General features: G+C 37.7%; 1 protein-coding gene across 7 annotated transcripts in view; it reads right to left on the minus strand.

Moving 5' to 3' along the window:
* LOC306884029 (golgin subfamily A member 4-like) overlaps nt 1-22,500 on the minus strand; it is a 48,061-nt gene that overhangs the window by 16,141 nt on the left and 9,420 nt on the right. For 4 of the 7 annotated variants that reach the window (XR_013785408.1, XM_079439637.1, XM_079439636.1 and 1 more), the window contains 13 exons: nt 19,160-19,225; nt 17,629-17,952; nt 14,741-14,788; nt 14,516-14,572; nt 12,503-12,601; nt 12,284-12,425; nt 11,986-12,182; nt 9,260-9,343; nt 7,751-7,898; nt 7,493-7,671; nt 4,544-4,642; nt 4,274-4,429; nt 102-4,108 (listed from right to left, as the gene is read on the minus strand). Coding sequence is in view for 6 of the 7 variants with exons in the window: in XM_079439637.1 (XP_079295763.1) it covers nt 102-4,108; nt 4,274-4,429; nt 4,544-4,642; nt 7,493-7,671; nt 7,751-7,898; nt 9,260-9,343; nt 11,986-12,182; nt 12,284-12,425; nt 12,503-12,601; nt 14,516-14,572; nt 14,741-14,788; nt 17,629-17,952; nt 19,160-19,225 (5,606 nt within the window). In the remaining variant the exon portion in view is untranslated. The remainder of the gene's footprint in view (nt 1-101; nt 4,109-4,273; nt 4,430-4,543; nt 4,643-7,492; nt 7,672-7,750; nt 7,899-9,259; nt 9,344-11,985; nt 12,183-12,283; nt 12,426-12,502; nt 12,602-14,515; nt 14,573-14,740; nt 14,789-17,628; nt 17,953-19,159; nt 19,226-22,500) is intronic. The other 3 variants (XM_079439639.1, XM_079439638.1, XM_079439641.1) reach the window with 1 other exon arrangement.

Raw genomic sequence — 22,500 nt, forward strand, 5'->3', positions numbered from 1 at the left:
TGAAAAAATGATCAACCATATGAACCCTGATAACACTATTGTAGCATAATATATGCATCCTTATACACGAGCTGTTTCTAAAATTGTCACATAAATCTTACTTCAGCTTCTTCTCAGTTTCCTCAGCCATTTCCTTTTTCAGGAATTCCAGCTCCTTCTCATGCTCTTTCCTTAGTGATCGAAGATCTTTTTGTAGTCTGGTGTAATCTTTGTGGAGCTTCCGTTTCTCGTTCTCAGCCTCTACCAGCTTTCTCTGAAGATCATTCTCTGAGGTGTTTGTATTGTTGATTAGGCACTCATTAACAGTCTCCCCATTTCCTTGAGGTGAACTCTGTTGTGCTTTTAGCTCATTTTCTTTCTCTTGTAACCTCTGCTGCAAATCCTGGAGTTTCTCCTCATATTCCTTCATCAACAAGTCCTTTTGACTTGTCCAGTCATCTTGGTTCCTGATAGTGTCCATGTTTTCCTTGGCCACTAACATTGCAGGCTCCATTCCTAATCTACTGCTGGACATTTGCAGAGAAACATGTTCCTTCTCAACTTCATCAATCTGTTTCTCCTTAATCTGTTCTTGAAGATCCAAGCATGTCTGCTGAAGCTCCTGCACTCGAGTTGTCTGTTCAAGCAGGTCTGCTTTAAGGCAACTTACCTCGGTTTGGTAGTTTGCAATCTGCTCATTAGATTCTGAGAGTTTGGTCTCAAGCTCTCCAAGTCTTGAAGAAGTTTCTATAGCAGCAGTAGCAGATTGCTCCTCTTTTGCAGAAATGTCTTTATGAAGAGCAGCAAGCTTCTCTTCATACATATCTTTTAAGTTTTGCAGAGAGGCCTGTCTTTCCTCGTTTTCTTTCTGCTGCGATTCTTGTAGATGTTTTGCATGCTCTTCCTTTAATTTTGCAGTGGTCTCCTCTGTTGTCCTCCCAATTTCCTCTAGAGACTTTATACATTCTTCTTTTTCATTCTGGGTTTGCTTGATGCCTTCCAACTGCGTCTGCAAGTCTTTGATAGCCTGCTGCTTTTCCTCAATTTGTGACGTCAACTGTTTACGAATCATGCCAATCTTTTGCTCTGCCTTCTTCTTCAACTCAGCTACTTTACCAGCCATTTCGGCGGATGCCTTTTCTTGGACTGCCTTCACAGCCTCTTCATTCGCCTTCAGGATCTCAGCCTTCTCCCTCTCAAAATCATTCCGCTGGAATTCCAGTTCCTGCTTGGCGGTTTCAACATCTTTCCTCAAAGACTGAAGACTTTCCTCAGTTTTCTGGATTAGGGCACCGTTTTGAGCCCTTTGGACCTGAGCTTCCTGCACCTGCTTCATCAACTCCATCTTTTCATTCTCCCTAATGGTAAGGTGCTGCTGCAAATCAGCTGCGAGTTGTTCTCGCTCTTTTGTCCGCAACTCTAGCTGCTCCTCCAGATCACAAACTTTTTTTGAGCAGCTTTCCAGCTCTGAGGTCAAGGCATGAACCCTCTGTTCTTTCTCACTAAGAGCCTGGTCCATCTCGGACTTGGTAATGGAGTGATTGTCAATGCTGGCAGTGAGCATCTGAAGTTGTTCATCCTTCTCCACAATCTGCCTCTCCATGTCTGCAACTTTATCTTGAAGAGACTTAACAGTGCTGTGACTCTGACTGAACTTCTTTTTCAGCTCAGAGAACTTATTCCTGAGTGAGTCTACCTGCTCTTGAAGCGAGGTCTTCTCTTTTTCTAGCCTTCCCACTGTCTCCCCAGTTTGACATGTTGCTCTTTCCTTGTCCTCACTGTGCTGCTGATTCAGCAGAGATATGGCTTGTTTCTTCTCAGTTAAGCTACGTGCTAACTGGGTCTTCAAGTCATTTATGACAGATTCTAGATTGCTGAGTTGCAAAACATTTGCTTTGAGATTTTCTGATATGTGTTCTTTTTCCTCACGGAGCTGCTGGATTTGAAGGTCTTTCTCAGAAAGTACCTGGGAGCGATTATCTGCATCGGTTTGCAGAGACTTCCTTTCGGTTTGTAAGGCTTTCAGAGTCTCTGAACTTGAACTTAACTGAAGAGTCACTTCATCAAGAGAGCTCTTTAGATCATGGTTCTCATCCAAAGTCTGCTGAAGTTCTTTCTCTAAAGTGCTAATTCTGTTGTCCTTCGTCGTGATAATATTTCTTAGATATGTGACCTTATTCTGATGATCTGTGACCCGGCGTTGTAACTCCCCAACTCGTTCCTCAACTTTCTTACACAGGTCAACAGAGAAGCCATCTAACTTAGCCTGGGCTTCCTGACAACATTGCTCAAATTCCTTTGTGATGGCACACAATTGTGCCTGGAACTCTTTTTCTTTATTTTGGAGTTCAGCAGTTTTTTCTTCAAGTGTCCTGTGGAGTTCTTCACCCTCTTTACACTTGGACGTTTCAAGCATATTCAGCTTTTGCTGGGTGTGTACCAACTCTTCAGATATGCTCTGCAATTTCTCCTTACTAGTTTCCTCAGACTTTCTCAGTTTGTCCTGCAAAAGGTTTCTTTCATTCAAGGCCTGGTTCAGATTCTTCTTCATGGTTTCGGCTTGTCTTTTATGTAAACCCTCCCCTTCAGATAAACTTTCCAGCTTGCTTGCAGCCTCCCTGAGCTCTGTCTGTAGTTTTTGCACAGTGGTTTCCCTCATGGCAAGCTCCTCCCTGAGGTATTGGATGTCTTTCATAACCTGTTCCTTTTCTTCCCTGCTGGCTGAAAGCAGCTGAGAGATCTCTTCCATCTCTTGGGCTTTTTCTTGCAAAGACTGGGCATATTTTTCTTGCAACTCCTCCTCATGTTGGTTGAGTTTTTCCTGCCAGCAACGAATAAGATCTTCCTGCTCCTGTTTATGAGTCAACTGAAGCTTGTCTAAGTGCTCTTTGTGATTGGCCTCCAAATCAGGCACGGCGTTACTGAGGCCCTCAGAGCTTGCTTGCGCCATCTCAAGGATCTTCTCTTTCAGTTGCTGGTCTTTCAGTTCTATCTCTTGAGCTTTCTTGGATAACTCCGCTTTGGCATTCTCCTCTTGATCCTGAAGCTGCTTCTTCAACTTGTCCTGTGCTTCTTTGTGTTTCTGCCTTAATTTCTCCATCTTATTTTCCTGGGATTTCAGCTTGCAATCCATGTCTTTCCTAATGTTCTCAAGTTTCTTCTCGTGAGTACTCTTCTGCTCATCCAGCTGCTTCCTCAATCGGTTTTGCTCCTCTTGCATTGAATTGCAGGTTACAGCATGCAAATTTTCTTTTTCCAATAGTTCTCTCTTGACTTGCTCCATCTTCTGCACAAGTTCCTGAAGTTCACTTGTCTTTTGTTCAAGACACACTTCTTTCTCTCGACTATCATTACGCACTACCTCAAGGGTTTGCTCAAGATCTTTCACTTGATTCTTGGTTTGCTGGAGTTCTTCTGTGAGTGTGCTAATCTGAGATCTTGATACCTCAAGGTCCTCTTTATTTGACTTTTCCCTGAGTCGGAGCTCCTCCAACTGTGCACCTCCTTCTTGTAAAGTCTTTTCTCTAAGCACATGTTCCTCTAGTGCTTTTTCCTTCTCCTCCAACACGATCTTCATCTGATTTATCTCTTCTTTCAGCATTTTCTCCACCCCTGCAAACGACTGTTCATTCTGTTTCGCAGCTTCAATCTCAGCCTGATATTTTACTTGTTCTTCCTTGAGTCTTTCCTCAAACTCTTGTCTTATGGTTTCACTGGTGGTCTCCACAGCGGACAGTCTTTCTTCTAACTGTTGTCTACTATTCAGTACCTCGCTAAGCTCAGAAGACAGGGTCTCAATCTCGGTTTGTTTGTCACTCAGTTTATCAAGCATCTTTTTGTTCATGTCTTCCACATGAGAATGGAACTGTTCCTCCTTGTCTTTCAGTATAGATTCAATTTCTGCTTTGTGTTTCAGCACAAGCTCCTCCAAAGCAGCACCAGGCTGCTGGGTAAGGGCTGTTATCTGCTCTGTCTTTGTCTTTTCTAGCTCTTGCTTATGTGCTTCTTCTAGAGCAGCTATTGCAGCCTCATGTTTCTTTCTGTGCTCTTCCAGTTGCGCAGAGACTTCATCCGACTTGGCAGAATCCTTCTCCGAGCTACCTAGACAACTCTCAAGTTCTTGAATTCTCTGGATTAAAAAAAAGACAATTTTAGGAATTGTACAGTGCTAAAAATGGCATTGTGTTCATTCACATTCTCATTCATGATGACTTCAAATCTATGGGTTAAGTTGGCAACTACATTAAGGATATCCTGTTGATCTATTCTCATATAAGGTGACAGATAAACTCACCGTTCTGGCCGACTCCAACTCTAGCTGTAGTTCCTTGGCTTTGTTCTCCCCCTCAGACTGAATTGCAGCTTTCTGCAGCTCTGCCTCCTCCAGAGCGAGAGATGTCTGCTGTTCTCTATCCTGTGCCGACCGCAAAAATTCATCACGACACTGCTCCTGAGGTAAATAAAGAGTAATGGTGCAAATAGCTTAGGAAACACCTACATCCAAATAGCTAATATTTGCATCAACTAATCATAAGTTACAACAGAAAAGAAAACTAATGCATACCACAGCTTGTTTGATCTGGGCACTCAGTTCCTGTTCTTTGTTAGCCAAAGCCTCTGAATGTAACCGCTCCATTTCTACTATCCTGTCCTCTGAGGATTTCTGAAAAGAAAGCAATTGTGGCAAAATATTAACATTTGTCAGATTTGATGGACATTTTAAAATACTAACACTCTAAAGTCCACAACGCAAAACTCTCTTTCCAGTCCATTTTTAGACCATTTTGTGAAATTTTGTCATATGAAACCAACCAAGTTATGGAGAAAAAAAACAAAAAAAAAACAATGATAAATGACGACAGAATTTAATATTTAACCAAAAAAGTGTTAATCTCACATAGAAATAATTTGCATCCAAAGTATATTTAACAGGGCTCACAAAATTTCAAAATCCCTGGTAGACCTTCGGGCAGGCACTCTTCAGTTTTTGGTAGCCCGAAATAAATTGAAGTAGCCCGAATAAAAAAAGAGATTATTTTTAATGTAGAATATTGTGAAGGACACAAAACATCAAAAACATTTTTAAAACACAAATTACAACAACCGTATAAAATAGTCAAATTACAATCATCAACTCAAATATTTGGTTCTAACTGAAGAGAAATTTCTATGAACTTGTAAGAACAACAGAACATGTATCAGTCTGTGTCAGATTCTGAATCTGAAATTTCAACTGAAGTCACCGATGAGAAAATGCCACTCGATGTTGAGGGCACAGCATCTCCTTCTTCAGCTTTCTCCTCCTGTGCATCCGTCTCCACTTCTCTGCTCTTTGTTCTTGTCGGGGTTTTATGTTCCAGGTGTCTTGAACCTTTTCCAGAAAACATCCAGAAACTAATTGCCTTGTCAGGGCAAAAAGATTAAACTGATTCCCCATTTATGGAGAGTTGCATGCAGTCATTCAGTGTTTCAGGCTGTAGAGAGGTACGATGTGTTGTCTTCACTCGGTTCATGCAAGAAAATCCTCTCTCACAGATGGCTGTCGATGGACTAAGTGTCAGCATTAATTTCACCAGCAACAAGATATGAGAGAGGTGTTCTGGATTCTCAGAGAGGAGATCTCTGTACAAGCAGTCTACCTTGCTACCCCGGTTCAACCCACATTTTTAGAGCCATCCATTCTTGTGGAATTTTCTCCTTCTCTTCCTCATCTAGCAAGCTGGCAAAATGTGTGACAAGATAATCCACCTCTTCATCCCATAATCTTAAAGATGGTTTTCAGTGTATCTTCAAATTTCACCAGGTACTCACAACCTTTCACACTATCCAGCACGGCTAGCTCTAATTTGTGTGCCACACAGTGGATTGTTATGATGTGGGGTCTCCTCTTTTTCAGTCTCCCAACTTCTCCCGTTTTCTCATCCATCATCACTGCAGCACCATCAAAATTTGCACACACTACTTTCTTTTTCCATGTGTCTTTTCTGATACTCATGGTGTTCACTGCCTCATCAATGCACTCTTGACTGGCTGACATTTGATCATGTGTGTGGATATGTCCCCATTATCTCTCACATACCTAACATGAACCAACTCCTGTTCTATTATACCAGTGTCTGCACTGCCATCTGCAAGAATAGATAAGAACCTGCTTTCTTGAATTTCCTTTTCGATCTGGTCTCTTGCAGTTTGTGCTATTGCTCCAATAAACTCTCTGCAAGCGTGGTCATTGAGGTAAGTGGAACCAAGGTCTAGGCCATTTGCTTTTTGAAGTTGGCAAAGACTACTAAATTTTGCCAATGGTAATTCACTTTTTGCCACATAGTATGCTGTTCTGAACAGTTTTTTCAGGACTTCTTGTTGTGCTTGGTTTATTTTTAGTATGTTTTTTGCAATTGGTGTTTGTTCTGGGAAAGATGCTGCAGACTGCGCACCAATACATTTCTTGTGATGCAGGGATTTCTCATGGGTTCTAATGGGGTCTTTCCTAAAATTACTGGTCCCAGTAACAAAGCATCTTGTCGAGTCAGAAATCGAGGGAAACTCACGACACACCCGACAGAACATTATGTTATTTAGCTTGTCATGTTCCAGCCACAGAAATGCTTTTGTCCATGAAACCAAAAAGCTGCGCTTTCTTTTTGTCTCATAGTCTGATTTTTCTGAACTTTTCTGCTTTGTGGTAGTCTCCTTTTCTTTGGCTGTCACTTCTACACCCTGACCTGTCTCATTTGGCTCAGCAGAACTACAATACCTGCGTAAATCCATGCGCATTTTCACACACGCACACACATAACGGTTAGCGATTTATCAATCTTATAGCAATCAATCTCTATCACGTTTAAGCTTGCTGCGAAGATAGATTTTGGTAGCCCGACTGGAAGACACAATAGCCCCGGGACGTCGGGCTAGCGATTTTACGAGCCCTGTTTAACATTTTCTCATAGACAAGCTGAAAAGTTTCACCATAAGAATTGGAAATATTTCAGTTAACTATTTCCCAAAGCTTCATGCTTTAGCAAAATAATCAGCTGACTCAAAATGTCACTCTTCTATGAATTATTGGCAAGGGAAACAGAGACATACAGGTATCATGGGAACTGTGCAGTCATGAACGTTTAACCGCTCATCCAGACAAATCTCAGGATGAATGTGACACTGTGAGCGGATTGATGGCTTTTCCAGGCAAAATAACTTTAAACAGGTCAAGTACAAATGGGGACAGAGAAAAGGCAAAAGCAGCATATCAAAATGCAAAACAAAATGATTTAATATTCTTAATCCTAGTGTCTAAATTAAAGCATCTCTGCAAACCCATCCAATGTGTGACAGGATGTAGCTCTCAAAAAATACTGATGTTGAAAAGTTACATCTGTGAAAACAGATGAAATATGCATGACACAGCAACAGATGTTTTATTGACATGGAAAAGGTCTTTTTATAGTTTTCTGTGGCACAAACAGTTCAAATTTAGCTTTTCCACCCTCTCACTGACCCCGTTTTTCATACACACCTTCATAATGGTGACCACTTCCTGTTTGACCCTGGTCAGCTCCTGTTGCAAGCTTCTCCTCTCTTCCTCGCTGGCTTTCTCCACCTGCTTCACCTGCTCCTCCATGTTCACCTGCAGCTGACGGCGCGCCTCCTCTGCCCGCTGGGCCACACCTAGAGCTCGCTCCAGCTCTTCAAATGCTGGGAAAGAGTCACAAAGTGCATTTAGGTCAAGCAGACACAAGAGCGGAAAACAGAGAGAGGAGTCAGTCTCACTCACCTGCTTTCTCTGATTTCTCTTTCTGCTCCTGCAGCTCGTCTTTCTGAGTGAGGGTCTGCTGGAGTCTGGAGCGCAGCTGAGCGATCTCCTCTTCCTTCATCTCCAAAGTCTCGTGCATCTGACGCTTGGTTTCAGCAATGACCATTCCCTTCAAAATAATGCCACAGGTGAGCATTAAAGAGGTAGTTCACCCAAAAATTAAATGCATTCATCCCAGATTTTCAGTCAGTATGATCATATTTTGGTATGATCCTCATGCAAAGCTCATATGACTTCATTGGGGATGTTGATTTTGAAAAGCCGGTTGGAGCTAAACTCTGCAGAGCTGCGGCCCTCCAGGAATCGAGTTTGAGACCAATACTCTAGCACAAATGTGGTTCCTGCGAACCAGGTTCTTGCCCCGTACAGCAGGTTCTGTGCTCAGTTTGAGGACGCACCTCTAATTGTTTCTGACATATGTTTGGGCTCTTTCACATTCCATACAATGACCCAAGTGGCAATGATCTCTATCCTACAGGGTGAGGGTCAAAGGCTAAACACAACATGACTGATTTGATCACAACTCCGTAGCAGACAGACAGCTCTCCATATTTCACATGAATCTAGCTTAGATGACATCTCAGAGTCTATTTTTTGATCATAGCCTGCAAAATCAACATTCATCCAAGACAAATAAAAATAAGTAAAAAATATAGTTTCAATGTACTGTGTGTTATAGTATATATTGATATTGGAATATGTTACATATTATTATTATTGAAAAATTACAATTACATATATATGCAACTTTTTAATAAAAAATTATATTAAAAATAATGAAAATATATTGTATGTTATTTAATAATTTACTTATATAATATAATTGTACATTATGTATGTTATTTTATACATTTCATGCACTTACATTTTATTATTATTATTTTCAATTACATGTGTTATTATTATAAAACAATGAAATATATGTATTGTATAAATGAACAATGTTTCAAATTGTTATATATATATATATATATATATATATATATATATATATATATATATATATATATATATATATATATATATATACATACACACACACACACACACACACATACACATACACACACACATATATACATATATATACACACACACATACATTTTAAATAATAAAATATACAATTTTATTGCCTATAAAAATATTTTAACTGGTCGGTTCACCCTCCATTGGCAGAGAAAAGTTAAATTCGGACCCCGCTTGACCACCCTCCTAAAATAATAAGCAAGACATTATCTCCAGTCTTACTTTTATACGTACACGTGTCAAAGTGAGCGACCCACAGGAAATGTTTTCCGATCATTTTAAAAAGCCTTTCCGGGATAATTCATCTTTGTCTTTCTCTTAGAAGGCCAGGGAATTTGTATTTGTCCTTCTACTCATGCTGGCTCACAAACCGTCCCGTGGCAGACGCACAACATAGCTGAACCCTGAGGAGTAAAAGCAAGCGTGTCATGTTTCTCTCTCACCTTGTCCTGCTCGAGCTGCTCGATGAGGTTCTTGGCGTCTCCCAGCTGCGTGATCAGCTTCGTCTTCTCTGTAGTGTGGAGTTCCTGGTAAACACAGATGACAGACGGTGAGTGTGCGATGATGGATCTTACTACATTACTCTCAGAATAATAATCAACGCTTATTGAGCATCTATCATAAAGACCCTAGAGCCAGCTGGTCTAGACAACCTGGATTAGAAAGTGAGATGCTTGGAAACAGCCAGCTGGAAATGTACTGGCCTGAAACTTTAACTTGCAAAATGTGAAAAAAAGGTTTGACTGAATATCAAAAACACTTTGCACATCCAGATTTTGTGTCTGGCTACACACAATCTGAACCCTTAAGCATATAAACTATCTTAAGTAGGGCCTTTTATCATATTTCTGTTGCAATACACCCAAGAACATGCCGAAAACACTGTAACGCAAGGCTTTGCAACTGTTAAATGCCTTAGTACTGATCTTCCAGATTACTATAGCATATCTTTCATGACCAAGCGATTACGTTGAGACAGCAACCAAGGAGCTGTGAATTATTATCGATGTGTCCCACCACAGATAAACACACACGCACACAAAGCAGGCCACATCCACATCACAGCAACCCATGGAGTCGTCACACCAGACCGACAATCAAGCCTCAATTACAGCCCAGGACAGCAGCCAGCGGTTGTGGTGCGTCGTCTCTAGCGCAGAACGCCACTATGTTACTTCCTGTATCCTGCTGGTTTCCTTGAACTGGAGAGTTTGACACTCTCAACCCAAAAACATGGCTTTGGATAAAAGTGTCTGCTAAATGAATGAATGTAAATAAATGTATTTTTTGATCACAGAATGAAAAATTGACACTCGACCAAAACCAAATGCAAATAAAAATAAGCAAAAATATTTTAAAAAGTTAAAAATGTATTTATTACATATTATTGAAAAATTATTTTATTTGATTTATTTAGTCATTTAGCAGATGCTTTTATCCAAAGTGACTTACAAATGAGCACATAAGAAGCAATCAAAATTTTATTTTTAATTAAATTTATATTTCGATATAATGTATATCATACATATATTATTCAAATAAACTTAAATGGTATAGAATAAACAAAAATAAAAGCACAGATATTGTTTTTTTATTTACATATTATTTATATATTTAATTATACATTATATATTTGATTAATTCTTTAAAATATTTTACATTTATTTCAATTAAGTAATTTTATTTTTTACATTTTTAATTTTTTGTAATAATCTGTGGTGTTCGCACACGTAAGAATTATTATTACTATCATTCAATCTGAACAAAGTTCTAGAGCTTAAAATTAAACCTTGGTGCATGACTATGTACTTCTGACGTGAATGGCAGTTTCCAGTGCACTTTGTCTTCAGAAAAAGTAAAAAATCTAGTTTTATTCTTCTAGTTTAATTTAATGCAGCGCTTCAGTGTTTCACATAAATTTGAAATGATTTAGTGGTCATTTCACAAAGTAAAAGCAGAGTAAATCACTGAGTTGAGCTTCAGCTGGTGTGTTTTAGTGTCAGCGAGTGTGGCGGTGGGATCGGAGGGGCTGTAATGTGTGTCCGTATGCTGTTTGAGGCAGGGAGAGGTTAATGTTAACCTCTGCTCTCACAGTCCCGCTGAACGCTGTTCCCACACACAGCACAAACACATCACATCCACAGGAAACACACTCTCAGCCCTCCGCCCGCTACCTCACAAACACACACACACACACACACACAAATACGCTCCATTACCATTAATTCATGAAATAAAACAACATACTACTTAATAAAAAAACAAAACAACACAAGTTGATAAAAGAAGCCATGCATGAATAAACCATAAAATTTAACAATAAACATGCATGAACAACATAAATAAAACATAAAATAAACCATGAAAGTATAAAAGAAAAAATGCAATAGAAAAGAAATCATGTATGAATAAAATAAAATAAAGTAAAATAATAAAATAAACTAATACAACTTCTGCATGAAAAAATATAAAATTAAAAAATAAGAAATAAGAAATATAAACCATGTATTAATAAAATAAAATAAAAAAGCATGAATAAAATAATGAATATTAAAAACATACATTAAATAAAACATAAAAATATAAATATGAATAAAAATATATTAAACAATAAATCATGTATAAATAAAATATAAAATGAATATAAAACAGTAAAATAAACTCTGCATCAATAAGATAAATTAAAATGCATTAATAAAATAAATCAAATAAAAATCAAACAAACCATGTATGAATAAAATGTAACAATACAAAATCAAATAAAACTGAAATATAATATAAAAATAAACCATGAATAAAAAATAAAATAAAAAAAATCACAAAAATGTAAAAAAAAATTATGTATGAATATAATAAAAAAATAATACAAAATATTAAAATATTACAATCAACTACAACAAACCCTGTATGAATAAAATAAAATATAAAATGACAAAATAAAAATAAAATAAAATAAAAAGGAATAAAATAAAATGTTATTTTGCTCAGTAGCACAATGGTGAAGCTCAATAATCACCTCATGCTGGGTTTGAACCTGTAACCTTTCAGTTGCCATTCCAGGTCTTTAACTACTAAGCTACAGATATGCACCAACTAAAAATCCCTAAATAACCCAGCTAAGCAAAAACTAGATGTTCTTCATGTTTTGTCTTATTTAATGTTTCAGTACCTTCATTTTCTCAAGCTCTTGCAGTCTCTCCTGCAGCTGCTGCTGTAAAACCTCATTCTCGCTGGTCAGCTGAGCGGTGCGCTCTTTACTGGACCGAATCATCTCTTTACATCTCTGCAGGAGACTCTCTTGCCTTTTGATTCGCTTCTGAAGCGCCTCAAGGTCCACCTCGCTGCACGGCTCTCCGCTGCCCTCTGCTGCCCACACACACAAAACAGAAACAGGTTAAAGATCACTTTAGTGTGCACTTGGAAACCTGCACACAAAATGTTTTGTGCACTTGGAAACCTGCACACACCTGTGTTAAGCATCGAGCCGTCATCTTTCGAGGGGCTCTGAATGTCAGTGTTTGCATCGACCGTATCTGTGGACTGAGAGGTTTCGACCTCTGATGAAAGCACACCTCCAGACGCATGCAGACGTTTCTTCAAGAGACACACCTGTAGACAAACAGCTTCAGTATCACCTCTGACAGCTAGGAAATGCACAATGCAAGATAAACACACAGAAAACACACTTGCGTCTGAAGTACAGTGATCATCTGGTCCTTCTCCTCGAGAGCAGCATCAAACTCCTCCTGCAGGTGTTTCTTGGCCTGCTGGTCCATCTGAAGCTCCTGAGGAGGACATATGAGGCTCACTAATTCAATATTGAAAAAATATAAAACTATATACTAATAATAAAATCTAAAAATGATATATTTGTGTAACGTTATAGAAATAATTTGAAAGTATTTTAAGAAATGCATATATATAAATTATACATAAATATATAATTTATATATATTAATATAATATAATTTATATATTAATATATACACATATATATATTAATATATACACACATATATATACATATATATATATTAAATCTAAATTTGAATGATGAATTAAAAATAAAAAGCACATTTAATCCATTTTTTGTTTTGTTATTATTTTTTTATTATTTAACTTATTCATGCATGTATTTTTTCATGTCAAGGTTATTATACTTAATTACAACTAAAAACTTTATATATGCTAGTTTATTTATTTACATTTATTATTTGTGACCCTGGACCACAAAACCAGTCTTAAGTGTCAATTGTTCGAAATTGAGATTTATACATCATCTGAATAAATAATCTTTCCATTGATGTATGGTTTGTTAGGATAGGACAATATTTGTCTGAGATACAACTATTAGAAAATCTGGAATATGAGGGTGCAAAAAAACCTAAATATTGAGAAAATCGCCTTTAAAGTTGTCCAAATGAAGTCCTTAGCAATGCATATTACTAAACAAAAATGAAGTTTTGATATATTTATGGTAAGAAATTTACAAAATATCTTCATGGAACACGATCTTTACTTGTAATTTTTGGCATAAAAGAAAAATCTATAATTTTGACCCATACAATGTATTTGTGGCTATTGCTACAAATATACCCCAGCGACTTAAGACTGCTTTTGTGCTCCAGGGTCACATTTGACTTTAGTTTCCTTGATGCACTAAAATGAATAAAAAAATACTAAAAATTATATAGACATATTTAACAAACCTAAAGACAAAAACGCAACAAAATTACTAAACCTTTAACTAAAAGTAAGACGGTTTCATCGGGCCAGGCCCGAAGTTAACTTCCGGTCTGTGTTTGTTTCTCGGTCTGGTTAGTGGCGTCGGCTACAAACACAGTTAAAGTGATGAAGTTGGGCTCAGGTGGTTGTGCTGTGGGATGTGTTTCCCATACATTATTTTATGGCGACCCGCCACGATATCAAAACTGACCGATTTTCGAAAAGGCTTCGTTGCATAAACATGAGCACGTAATGCATGTTTAAAAATCAAAACGAGGCGCGGGTGTTTTTATATCACTGTATTTCTGAAGGAACACTGTCTTTAGAAAATGTTCGATGTCATTTTCATTTCATCTTGCATGTTATATGCCTGATAAAGCAGAGTTTGTATGCTCAGGGTTGCTTTGGCTACTAATCTTCAGTTCTCCCGCTTTAAAACGCCTCCGGCGGGCAGACAATGAATTTGCATTTTTAATAAATCCGTCTGAATTACGCAGCAAACATATTTTGCTTGTTATCAAAAAATAATCTACTCTAGAGGGATTTAGCTGTTGTTATTGATTCTATTTGGATGTCTACCGGAAGTTAAGGCCACAAAACCGCATGCGCAGTAACGTTTGTTTATGTTTTTGCCGCTAAAACCGTCTATAAAAACAAAAACGGATTCAATAGTATATAATGCTATCTATCCCAATTATACCAAAATAACACGGCTTCATACATGGTTTATTTTATTTACTATTGTTTAATTTTTTATATATTGTGCCCAATCCTCTCACAATCAATCAAAAGCAGAGAGACAAAATCCTAAACTGTCTCTGAAAGACGTCACGCTGCAGACGTTAGCTGAATTGTGAATGCCGTTTCATGCTGCCTTTAGGTACACAGTGTGAAGCGAGCAGTAAAAGAGATATCAGCGGTACAAAAACACGGCAGAGCCTGTGATGAAGAATTAATGTGTGTGCCAGACGAACCTCCCTGAGCTCCCCTATTCTTCTCAGGGCTTTATCTTGACTCTGGCTGAGGATGGCCTGAGAGACACACAGACAGAGATGAATGACAGACTGATATCAGCACCAAACCTCACAGCAGAGCAAATACAGCAACTCATTAAAGGAAAAACATTAAGAAAAAAATCCCTCCAGCTGCAAGCAAACTACAGCCATTTATTCTGCTGCATCGACTGAATGTGAAATTACCTGCGTTTTCTCTTTATCCCGGAGTACGGTTCGGTAAGCTGTAACCAACTGAGAGAGAGAGAGGAAAGAGAGAGAAAACATCAGCTTAGTAATAATCATCAACTCTTTTCACAAATCAAACTGTCCCATTCCCAAATCAGCGATCACGTCTGATCAGAAGTGTACAATCTACATTACTGACTAGTGGATTAGTCAATGTCACTAGCTGAAGCTCAGGTGTTGATACCAGGAAGACAATCCCTCTTTCCAGTGGTCAATAAGTGCAACTATAGAATCACAATATAAAAATGTACACAATTTTAAGGAAATGTTAATAAAAAAACTACTGAAAAAAATTGTAATGGTCCTTCTGACAACTAAAGTAAAGGAAGGAATTTAAATTTTGTCATGCGTATAATAACAATAATTTTATTATTCAGTTATCATTTTTAATTGGATTTCAGTGATAATTTAGTATTATTTAGAATATTATTTGTAGAATTTCAGTTTTTCTTTTAATTTTAGTTTAAGTTTTAGTAATTGTGTTATATGTTTTGTCATTTTTATTATATATATATATTTTTTATTTTTATATATATTTCTATAGCTTTAAAACATTTTATTTCTGTTTTAATTTTACTGATTCTATGAAGGATGGATGATTTTAGTACTTCAGCTTTAATTGGTTTATTTCAGTTAGTTGCCAATTTTAATTAAAATTAGTTGTAATTTTTGTTTTCAATTTTTTCAAATTTTCAATTTTAGTAATTTAAAGACTGATTTTAGCATATATTTTTTTCTGCTTTTAGCAATTTTGTTATGTTTTGTCATTTTTATTAGCTTTAATTTTTATTTCCATTTTAATTTCAATCATTTTAGGATGGATGGATGGTTGTAGTACTTGAACGTATTTCAGTTAGTTGCCAACTTTAATTCTAAGTTTTTTTAAGTTTATGCCTTTCAAATATATTTTTTCTTAAAATTTAAAATTTATATTTCAGCTTTCTATCAATTACCAAAAATAATTTTTAATAGCTTTTGTTGGTTAACAATAACAACACTGTTTCATATAAGAGCTGGTCTCATTTTACATAAATGTTATGTAAGGAATTAAAAAAGCTATTCCATTATATCCTGGGCAAATATACAATATGTGCTTTTCCAAAATCATTTCATTGAAGTCCTGGGACACACCAACGATTACACACAACCACGGCAATCGAGCATTAAGCAAGCCTGACTAATCCTGAGGTGGTCTGAATGTCTGGATCAGGTGTAAACTGATCAGATAATCCAGTGCATTATCTCAGACTTCTGTTCAACTGTGTCATGATTAATATGCACAGTCAGCACTAGAGGCCTGAGCTCTTCTTGAACAAAAGACTTGTTCAAATAATCTCTTAATGAGGGTTTAACTATATGCAATGCATGTTCATGCGGCAAAGTTTATTGATTTATTACTTCGCCATTATCTCAGGACACATGCTACAGCAGAAGAAACGCAGCAACCACAAATGAGCCAAAGAGCTTTTTGTGAAAAGTAAAACACTATTACATCTCAGAAACCATTTATATTCAGTCAAACTTTCCAGTTTGTGCTTTAATTTGGATTTAACTTTATGCATCAGGAATGGGAGAACTTTAGATTCAGTGGCTTGCTACAAGTCCAATTAATCAGCCATTATTTGGGCATTTTTTTAGATTAGTAAACTGTCAATAAACAAATGTCTGCGTTTGTTCAAATCCCTAATGAGCATCTGCAATATTTCTGGGATAGAAATCTGAGGCCACTGGTTAAAATACTAATGGACAACAAAGACTGCAGTTTTCATCTCAAGTAAGCAATTATTGTTTTATATATACATATACATATATATATATACACATGTATATATATATATACACACACACACACATACATATATATATATATATATATATATATAATGACTGTTGAGATGCAAGTATGTAATGTGAACATGACAGCATAAATAAATAAATAAAAAATTGATCAGAAAGTTGATTTTAAACAAACAAATTGCATCAATTAATCCAAGTCTTGAAATTAAATGACAGTGAAAACTGTTTGCATCTTGTGATCAGAGGTGTTCAAGGCCACAGGTAAAAAAATTGTATTGTAAACAGTATCTGATGTGACCAGTGGAAGCTTATTTCTGCCACAGAATAAAAAATGTAAAAAATTTAAATGTGACTTTTTCTCTCTCAATTCTGGCTTTTTTTCTAGCTATTCTGAGGTTACAGTATATGTCACAATTTTCTTAAAAATGTGATGTATACTCAAAATTGCAAGATATAATTGTGAGATATAAACATAGAATTATGATTTGTGAGATATAAAGTCACAATTACCTTTTACCTTGTTTCTGAAATTGTGAATTCAAATTTCTTTTTTATTTTTTTAAAGGCAGAATTGGAAAATGTTGAGTTCATATCCCACCATCTGGGCTTTTTTCTCAGAATTGCAAGATAAGAATTCACAATTAAAAGAAGAAAAGTACAGATTGTGAGATACAAACTTGCACTTAAGACAAAAAATTCAAAATTGCTAGGTATTAAATTGAAATGTGTTTTATTTTTTAATCCATTTTAAAAAAATTAAAAGATAATTGTGACTTTTTCATTGTTTTTACAATTGTGAGATAATTTCATACTTCTGACATTTTTTTCTTAAGACAAAAAGTCACAACTACCTTATAATCTTCCATAGTGACAATATAACAAGCACTGTGTGCTTTTGTGTTTGACTTCTCGCAGAAGTAGCACATGTAATCTGAGACCCTCCCCTACAAAATCTCTAGAAAATCATAAGATCTGATCTCAAATCATCAAACAGTCTGACTGACCACGAGCGATCAGATCACCCAAAATGACCGTTTAAAAGCACTCACCTCAGAGTACTTCCCCCTGTAATTGCCGAGGCTTCTCTCGACCCGGTGCAGATGGTTTAAGAGCTGCTCTTTGGGCAGACTCTCAGCGCTGCCGGGCGAATCCTCCGCCTCGCTCTCGATGTCCGAAGGAGGGTCGTATACCGGCGACGACTGGGCTTCATTCTCTCCGATGAGAGTGAGCGATTCTCTGGAGGAGCTTCTGACCAGACTGTCCCGGGAGCCGGAGCGGAAGAGCCCTTCACCGCGGGCCGAACCCCGGAGCAAAGACTCCACGGAAGAAACCTTCTGCTGCAGCTTCTGGGCCAGAGACTGAGACTCCTCTTTCTGGAGGACAATGAATACTTTGAGTATACAAGCATTTTAAATCATGATAATTAGATGAAAAATAAATAGATAATGTTTAAGGTCAAAGATTCAAACTGTGATCAAGCCTATTACTCAAAAAAAACAAAAAAAAATCTTTATAATTCTAAGAATAATACTAATACTAAAAACAATTACTATTAGTTACACTACTGCTACTAAAAAAATTATGATTGCTAGTGTTATTGTTATTATTATAATATTAAAATATACTATATAATACTAATTAATCGTATTATTATGTTATTGTTATTTGTATAATTATTATAAATAATAATAATAATAATAATAATAAAGTTATTTAATTTTACTAATAAAATAAATTATTTGTAATACTAAGATTAATACTAATAGTAAAAATTTAATTATTAGCTCAATAATACTAATAATAATTAGTATTATTTGATTTACAATATATGATATACTTATTTATTTTATAATTTCATAATTTTATCATTTTTATATAACTTACATTAAATATGCTAACTGTAAATTGTTATTTATGCACACCTAATTTGTTGCATTGACTGACTTAATACAGATTTCAATTTAAATTAATTATGCTACAGTACTTTTATACTGTATACAATAATGAGAACTTATTTTGAGGGAAAATGTGTTTAATTGTCAATAAAACAATGCAAAAGGGAGATGCAATGTCTGTCTGACACATACAGTAATGTGCAAAATTCATTTTGTTCAGTTTTTTTATATTTTTGAAGGAAGTCTCTTCTGCTTAACAAGGCTGCATTTATTTGATACAATATTTGTACAATTTAAAATAACTGTTTTCTATTTGAATACATTTTAAAATGTAATTTATTCCTGTGATGCAAAGCTGAATTTTCAGCATCATTATTCCAGTCTTCAGTGTCACATGATCCTTCAGAAATCATTCTAATATACTGATTTGCTGTTCAATAAACATTTCTTGAAAACAGTTGTGCTGCTTTACGTTTTTGTGAAAACTGATACTTTTAAGGATTCTTTGCTGCCATGTATGCCAACAAAAATTCTGCATCAGACACTGTGTAAATAGTTTTGGTGCTTCAAATCATCTGCAATGCATGTCATTTAGTCACTTCAGATGCAATGTGAACAGGTCTTTGGTCCACTTTTAACATTTCATGAATGTGAAACAGATTAAAGAACATTAACTATTACTTGCCTGAGGAGAAGCAATTCCATCCCCATTCACACTGCCTCTCGGAGAGCTGCCGGCTGCTTTAATGCTCTGCATCAGAACAGAACCGACAAACATGAGTGAAAGGGTGTCTCTGCAATCAACAGGTGGGGTTAGTATTCCTCCAGCCCATCGTGCTGCACCCCGATTACTCTGGGAGCAATATTAGTGTTTGCTACGAGAAATGCAGGGGCTTCTGGTTACACCAAACCTAACCTCATGCAACTCGGAGAGGAACACAGGGGTTAAACACAAACGTAGACAGCATAACTACTGCGTTACACAAACGAGGAGTTAAACACAGCAGCACTACACTAGCAGCTTTGTCAACTGCAAACTGTCCAAACCCGCTAGAGGAGTTGGTTACTGAGAGCGTGTGCGTTTGGCATTGTGGAGTTCAGCAAGAGTTAGACGGCCACAGCGTTCTCCCTGAGACAGATGAAAGAAGTCATGGGTAATGTTACTCGGTTTGTAATCGCAGACATGAGAAAGTGTTATCATTGTCAAATTCGGCTTCAGAACTGAATGATTTGTACTACAAATACGTAAAAAAAAGCAACATGTACACTGTATAATTATTTATTTTTCAAGTATAACATTGGCAACAAGGCACATTGGCAAAAATGTACTCTATTTAAATTGTGTTTTATGAATTTAAAATCATGCATAAAATAAAATAATAATAATACTGTTATAAATATTATTAATACTGTTGATGTTTTTCTTATAAATAATAATACAATTATTAATAATATAATACATAATACTAATACAAATATTAAATATCATATTATTTATAATAGTACAAATAATGCAATACTAAAATAAAAAATAAAATTATTATAATAATTATTTTATTATTGCTACTACCACTATTAATAATAATAATACATTCTTATTCTTATTATACTAATAATTATAACATTATAATACTATTGTTATTATAAATATTACTATTAATAATTATATATATATAAAATACTACTAGCAATAATAAAATATATTATTTACTAAATATAATACTGTTATGGAAGCAGACTTCACACAATGGGTTAATTCAATGCAGATGGATTTATTTGACAGCAGAGTAAAAGCAGATGAAGGGATGGTAAGTATTATTTTCAAATATCAGATCAATGGAGAAGAGTCGATAACTGGAGTGTATTTGCCTTGACAGGAACTCGTGGACGCTGGAAGAACCACACACCTCACTGTGAAACTTGGACAGATTGGCAGGAGATCGGTGGAAGAAACTGGACACAGGAGATTGGATGACACGACGCTGGAGAGGACACTGGAGGTAGGTTAACAGGCAGGTAAGTAACAGGTAAGTCGCTGAGATAGCTTTAGGAGTCCACTTCGTTAGAACGAGACCGGACGTTTGAGTGCAGTGAGGTGTGTGGCTTTATGGTGCTTGGTGATGAGGCTCAGACGGCGTGCAGGTGTGTTCCATTAGTATTCAGGTGATGGTGTGCGTTGTGATTGGCTGGCGTGGGAACCTGGCCGATCTGTGACGTTACCCCCCTCTCCATGGCCCGCTCCAGAGGGCCGAGGACCCCGACGTCCTGGTGGTCTACCTCTTCCCCTGGGAGCTGGTCGATCTGGGTAGGTGGAATGGAATTTGTCGAGTAGTGTTGGGTCTAAGACGTCATTTCTGGGGACCCATGACCTCTCCTCTGGGCCATAGCCCTCCCAGTCTACAAGGTATTCCAGCTGACCACCACGTCCTACAGTATCAGCGGGAGAGGGGGTTCATCACTTGGACCAGGCTCTGTGGAGGGAGAGACAGGAGAGTGGTAAGGTTTCAAAAGTGACACGTGGAAAGTGTAATTAATTCTGTATTGTGGAGGAAATTGAAGTTGGAAGGTGACTGGATTGATCTGTCTCAAGATGGTGAAGGGGCCAACATATCTGGAACTAAGTTTTTTGCAGGGCAGGCGCATCCGGATGTCCCTCGTTGACAGCCAGACCTTCTGTCCCAGTTGGTACTGGGGAACTTCGGACCTTCAATGGTCTGCTGTCATCTTGCGCCTGCGCACTGCACGTTGGGAGCTGATGGTGAGCATCGTCCCAGACCCTCTCGCTCTCTCGGAACCAGTAGTCGACCGCTGGTACTTCCGACGGTTCCCCAGACCAGGGGAACAGGGGTGGCTGGTAGCAGAGTACGCACTGGAAGGGAGTGAGTCCAGTGCAAGGTTGACGGAGGGAATTCTGAGCATACTCGGCCCAGCCAATAAACTGGTTCCAAGAGTCCTGGTGGCCGTAGCAGAAGGTTCGTAGGAAGCGACCAATTTCCTGGATTTTCCTCTCCGTCTGCCAGTTTGTCTGGGGATGGTATCCAGAAGACAGACTTACGGTCACACCCAGGAACTTAAAGAAGCCTCTCCATACTCTGGAGACGAATTGTGGCCCCCGATCCGACACAATGTCCTCAGGAATTCCGTAATATCTGAAGACAAAGTTAAATAATAACGTCGACATGATTTAGAGAATCGGTCCACAATTTGTAATATGCAGGAGTTACCATCTGAGGCCGGTAGATCAGTGATGAAATCAACTCCCAGGTGTGACCATGGACGGTTGGGAATGGGCAGCAGAAGGAGTTTGCTTGCTGGTAAGTGGCGTGGGCTCTTGGAAATGGCGCAGTCTGCGCAGCCCTGGACTAACCTTCTCACATCCCTGGCCATGTTGGGCGACCAGTAGTGGTCTTTCAGCAGCGAGAGGGTGCTGTTGGCCCCTGGGTGGCCAGTGCCCAGTGATGTGTAAACAGAGTGAATGAGGGGAGTACACTGTGTTCGGGAGATATACTGTACACCTGGTGGGCAGCCTGGCGGAGTGGACATGGAAGCATTGGAGGAGGTGTCTGGGTCGGGGTTCCACTGGATAGGACTGACGACAATCTTTTCTGGAATTATGGGCTCTTCCTCGTTTTCTTCTGGAGCATGGAGACGAGACAAGGCATCTGCCTTTATATTCTTGTGCCTTGGGCTAAATTGAACCAGGTAAATAAAGAGAGCCCAGCGGGCCTGGTGTGGGTCAAGTCTTTTGGCATCAGGTAAGTACTGCAGGTTCTTGTGATCAGTGAGAACTGAGAAAGGATGTTATGCACCCTCCAACCAATGCCTCCACTCCTCTAGGGCTAGCTTGATGGCCAGAAGTTCCCTGTTGCCGATGTCGTAATTCCTTTCTGCCGGGCTGAGTTTCCTGGAAAATAAGGCACATGGATGGAGTTTGGCTGGAGTCCCCTGCTGCTGAGATAACACGGCTCCAACCGCCGTGGTAGAGACATCTACCTCTATGATGAATGGCTTCTTGGGGTCTGGGTG

Source organism: Barbus barbus (assembly GCF_936440315.1).
Source record: "Barbus barbus genome assembly, chromosome: 18".
Taxonomy (NCBI): Eukaryota; Metazoa; Chordata; class Actinopteri; order Cypriniformes; family Cyprinidae; genus Barbus; species Barbus barbus.